At 41.2% G+C, this 4,864-nt stretch overlaps 3 protein-coding genes and 1 pseudogene across 3 annotated transcripts, besides 5 other annotated features; 3 read left to right on the top strand and 1 right to left on the bottom strand.

Annotated features, from left to right (window-relative positions):
• Window positions 1-4,864: a sequence feature (heterozygous, non-Esmeraldo-like haplotype).
• Window positions 633-1,088, bottom strand: Tc00.1047053509751.28 (annotated as a pseudogene).
• Window positions 1,404-1,453: a sequence feature (A-rich).
• Tc00.1047053509751.20 (hypothetical protein, conserved) lies at window positions 1,486-3,264 on the top strand (the record flags this gene model as incomplete). The annotated part of the gene is made up of 1 exon (XM_798816.1): window positions 1,486-3,264. One exon carries the CDS (start codon window positions 1,486-1,488, stop codon window positions 3,262-3,264), a length of 1,779 nt encoding a protein of 592 aa, XP_803909.1.
• Window positions 3,384-3,441: a microsatellite.
• Window positions 3,509-4,099, top strand: Tc00.1047053509751.10 (hypothetical protein, conserved; the record flags this gene model as incomplete). Its single annotated transcript, XM_798815.1, has 1 exon — window positions 3,509-4,099. The coding sequence occupies one exon, from the start codon at window positions 3,509-3,511 to the stop codon at window positions 4,097-4,099; it is 591 nt and encodes a 196-aa protein (XP_803908.1).
• Window positions 4,103-4,124: a sequence feature (AT_rich).
• Window positions 4,259-4,295: a microsatellite.
• Tc00.1047053509751.4 (hypothetical protein, conserved) lies at window positions 4,358-4,864 on the top strand (the record flags this gene model as incomplete). The annotated part of the gene is made up of 1 exon (XM_798817.1): window positions 4,358-4,864. A coding segment is annotated over one exon (507 nt), but the record flags the coding sequence as incomplete, so codon positions are not given.

Below are 4,864 nucleotides of genomic sequence, written 5' to 3'. Positions count from 1 at the left end.
GCAGGCTTTTTCCCCCCTCGCGAGGGCCTCCGCAGCCACAATCCTGTGCGTGCGTGCATTCTCAGCGTTTTAAACACGGCATGTGCGTGTGCATGTGCTTGTGTGTTTGGCAGCGCCTATACTTGCGGAGCAGCTGTGCGCCACAAGAGAGTCTGAAGAAAGCAACGGCAGAGAGAGGCAGATAGCACACACGCAAATTACTCATATCATCACACACACACACACACGCAGCCGCGGAATGGGTGCACTCAACCACAAAATCAAAAAGGAAAACAAAACAAAAAGCCGAAGCGTGGGACGACCAGCGCACACACTCTCATTACTGCCGTAAAGCAAAACACACACACAGAGGGAGAGAGAGAGAGGTCGCCCACTCAATGCAATAAAAACAAAACAGAAACAGTTACGGTGCTCCGTCCATGCAGCCAGGCAGGACGGCAGCGGTGCGTGTCGTGCAAAAGAGAGCACCAACGGGCCTGCATGGGTGTGCATGCATATATACAATGGGCACATTATTGTGTGCGTTTCGTGGGGTGAGGTGAGGGCGAGAGTCCATGCAAGGGGACACACACACAGAGTGAGAGAAGGAAGAGTGTGTGTGCGGGCGGTGCACGGCTCTCTCTCCCTCACTCTCACGCGGCCACCACCGCAGCAGCAGCAGCACAAACCACGAAACAGATGGAATCAGTGCGATTGCAGAACTCGCACACCGTCCTGCAAACCAGAAGTTTAAAAAGCAATATGAAACAAGAATTCAAAAAAAAATGGAAAAAACTTAGGCTTCTGCGGGAATCGAACCCGCGTCCCCGGATGACATTGTGAGCGTGTTTGCCACTGAGCTATAAAAATGCGGTCGCGCGACCCCTTTTCACGTAAAGTATTAATTTCGATCTTCGAACAATCGAGCACATTTGCGTTGTCCCCTGGAAAACGAAAACGACATGTTTAGGGTGCGCCAAGGCTCTTGGATACTTCGATTCAATAGTATGTGTCTGTCTTTCGGGGCCGCAGCCGCAGCGTGGTTACTACGATACGTCGTGTTGTATCCAACGTCCGGGGCGGCCGCGGCGTGGACATCGTGACACATCAAGTATCTATCGTCCGGGGCCGCTGCCGCACTCTTTTTTATTTCTTGCAGCGGCCAACCCCGGCAGTAAGGACAAAAAAAGAATCGCGTTTTCTTTAATGTTTTTCCTGTTTGGGGGCGGGGATCTTTGTTTTCTATGATTGTCTCTTTTTTTTTGTCTGTTCCAGGTTGGTTTTTAGGAGGCTTGATGTGCCTGCTGGGTGATCGCCGGCTTTTTTATTGGTGATTGCGTATTTTTGGCTTACCGGTGTGCCGCTCAGCGCCATTTTGTTTTACTTCTTTTCCGCTTATTGGGGTGCGGTGTGCGGATGACTTGTTTTTTTTCTTTTTTTTTCGTGTTCTTTTATGTTTTATTTCTTCTTTTTTATGGAACGCTTAACTTTTTTTAAAAAGTGACGATGCATGTACTGCGGTATATTATATTGTACAACATTGTATTGCTTGCTCTTTTTTGGGCGAATGCAGAAAATCCAGTTTCATATCCGATTGATTGGGAAGGTTCTTCATCCACTTTTCCTGATTCGCGTAATTTGGAATCTTCCTACCTAGGTGAATGTGTATGCGATATGACATGGGGTGTCTGTGACCCCAATTGTTGTTGTGACACGGATTGTACTGTGGAAGAGAAACAGAAGTTTTTATTTTGTCTTCAAGAAACCGTTGGATCTTCTTCTATGGACTATTGTTATGAAAAACAACAGGATGAAAAGGTTACTCGGAGTTCTCGGCGGTACCTTGACAGAGCCAACGTCGGAAGTAGTGCCGTTTGTATTGTTAGGTCCAATAATTTAGAGGACTTGAATTCTTTTTTTGTTCTTCCAAAAGAAGTGCCAAAACCTCGCGAGAAGAAATCTATTGACTGGTCTGAGAGGAAAGAATCAAATGGATATGAGGTAAATGGGGATTTGTTACTGATGAAACGCATAGAGGTTGGTGAATCATTATATGAAATGAGAAGTATGGGATTATTTCGCATTCCAACTGGAAGTAGGGGTGGATATTGCAATCCAGAAGGAAGGCGGGTACGTTTTATGAATCCCATAGATACAACTTCTTGTGTATTACCAGGTGAAAGGGTTTGTACACTCTTTTCAACAAGCACTTACGCAAATTTGTTTTTTGTGAGCCCCGGATATTCTTCTTCCAAAATTTTTACACCCATACAACTACGTATTTTTAATCATACATCTGGTAAATTGCTTGCTGAAGTTGATTCAAATTCAAGCATCCCCGAAGTTTACAGCTCTGTTGTTAACGGAGATTCCTGTCAAAATGGAGTTGTTCGAGTACAGACTGTTTTGTTTTACAAATCAAACGATAACGGGCTTTCATTGATAAATGCAACAACAAATTTGTATATCAACAATATAAATAGAGAAGCAATTTTTCCCATGTCATTTCAAATAAAATTTTTTCGTTCTGTTGCTGCTATAAAATTGAACTATTTTTCGGGTACTCCAGGTTATTTTGAGGGTTCGCGTTTGCGGGCGGGTACACTGGTGGAAAAGAGTGGTAAAACGGCAATATTAGAGAGAGTTTCCGGATTTTCTGTCCCTAGTGGTGGCCGATCTTGCTATAAAAATAAATATCGTACTGTGGGTTTCCTTTATGATATTTTAAGCAGTGGTTGCACAATTGACTTTTCCGAACTAGAATTACGTGATATTTGTTCAGGAGGCGGGACGACCAAAATACTACGCAGTATTCTTAGTATAAATGTGGAACATTCTACTGATTTTGATGGACAAACAAAACCCATAGAATATGTGGCTCGTACAAATGATGCACTGACGAATGACACTACGAGCTGGATAAAAATAGATGGGATGAATTTTAGCGATACTACACCTGATCCTTACGACCCCGTGAAAAGAAAATGTAGTAACATTTATGTCGGATTACACTATAGCTTTGTTTTATCTAAAGTTGGTGCTGAAAGTAACCCTCAGGATATCATCGTGGCTGCCTTTGCTGATCCCATTATCGGTAGTTGGAGAATACGGAATACGAGAAATTTTGGTGAAAACGCTAAATCCACACAGCATTTTCTTTTTTCTGTTTCTTTTAAATGGATTGATTCGGATTTACAGAAGAAACGTCGTCGTCGGGTTATTGCGCCACCTATTTTACCCCGTTTAGATGAAACAGTTTTATATCCCTTTAAGGCTCCTGGATAGCCGTCAAAAGGCAATGAAGGGTAACTTTTTTTCTTAATTGACAATTATTAGAGAATAAATAGATTAATATGTGGATTATTATTATTTGGGCGCTTTTCGAGTTGTTTCTTTATGTGTTATTATCTATTTATTTATTTATTTATTTTATTTTATTTATTTATTTATTTATTATTTATTATTGTTACTTTTTTTTTAAATTTTATATGTGTGGCAATTTTTGGATTACTGAAAAGGAATTAGGATAATGCGCAGCAGTATTATTTTTCGACGCGGCGTATATCACAATGCACCGACTGTATATCCATTTGTGAAGCCCTTTCATGATACACCATATGACGAGGATAGGGGTAAACATTATGTTGGGAGAAAAAGATGGCTTAAAAATAGTTGGCCAGAATGGATGGATAATGGAGCTGATGCTTTTGGATACGGGATAGGACTTCATCGCGTGCATCCACTTTCAAAGTTGCGTGGTAATCTTAAAACTAGTCCTTCTCATGTTCCACGTGTTTTGAACATGATGATTCAAGGTGTATGGCATAAAAGCGGTGTGAAGTTGTATTTTCGTGGTGGTAAACCCCCAAACCCAAGTAAACATCCATATTTAACGGGGGAACCTTGTCCCGTCTATGGATGGAGGATAACAGATGAATCGGTTATCCGGCAATTTAACATGCCAAGTGTAGATGTTACAAAGGTGCGATACAAACCTTATGTTGCGTTACAAGAGAGAAAAATAATGGGATTGGACACGCATAAAACTGTTGTGTCTCAAACCTCAAAGAAAGATTCGGATGCTAAACCTTTGGTTAAACGACTTTTTTTCTGGCAGTGAAACATTTATTTATATAAAATTTTATGTGTTACAATTATCTTGGTGAATATATATATATTTGCGACAATACTATGAGTTTGCTTGTAATTTTTTTTTTATATCTTTTTGTTGTTGTTTTATGACAGACTGATTATGGTCATTATTATGAAAAGTTTCCACTTTTTTTTTTGTTTTTGTTTTTATTTTTTGTTTCTGTACTGTTTTTCGATTTTATTGCAACTGGGATAAATTTATGACATTTTAAATAGTTTTACACCGATGCAGGAGCTTTATGACACTGTCAGTAGATACACGGGGCGCGGTACACCATCTCATTTTTCTGCTAGAGTTCATCCCCGGAAGGCTGCGAGTCAATTTGTGGGTTCCTCTATTTTTCATGGACGTCTAAACTCTTTTTGTGCTGCGTTGGTGGCTCGCTTTATGGCTTCGAATGAAGTACTTGTTGTTGTATCGCGTGATGCGGTTCAAAGTATTTCCTGTGATGGTTATGCACTGCAGCCGAGAAGCTCAACGCCGGGACCCACTGCGGGGGAAATTACAGGAGTTGTTACCTCTGATGGTTTTACAACTGTTGGATATAGCGCCGGTGTGACTAGATATTCGCCTAGTCTTCAACTAGAAAGAGAACTGTTGTTTGATGGATACTCGAATAGCATTTTGAGTATTGCAGTTACACCTGATGGCACATGCATAGCTACTGGTGGTGGAAATGCAACAGTAACAGTGTGGACACGTGATATGAACCCTATGCATTATCTTTCTGGT

The sequence above is a fragment of the Trypanosoma cruzi genome, genomic scaffold (assembly GCF_000209065.1).
Source record: "Trypanosoma cruzi strain CL Brener 1047053516447 genomic scaffold, whole genome shotgun sequence".
In the NCBI taxonomy this organism is placed as follows: domain Eukaryota; phylum Euglenozoa; class Kinetoplastea; order Trypanosomatida; family Trypanosomatidae; genus Trypanosoma; species Trypanosoma cruzi.
The sequence above is the reverse complement of the archived record's forward strand: the minus strand, read 5'-3'. Positions and strand labels throughout refer to the sequence as shown.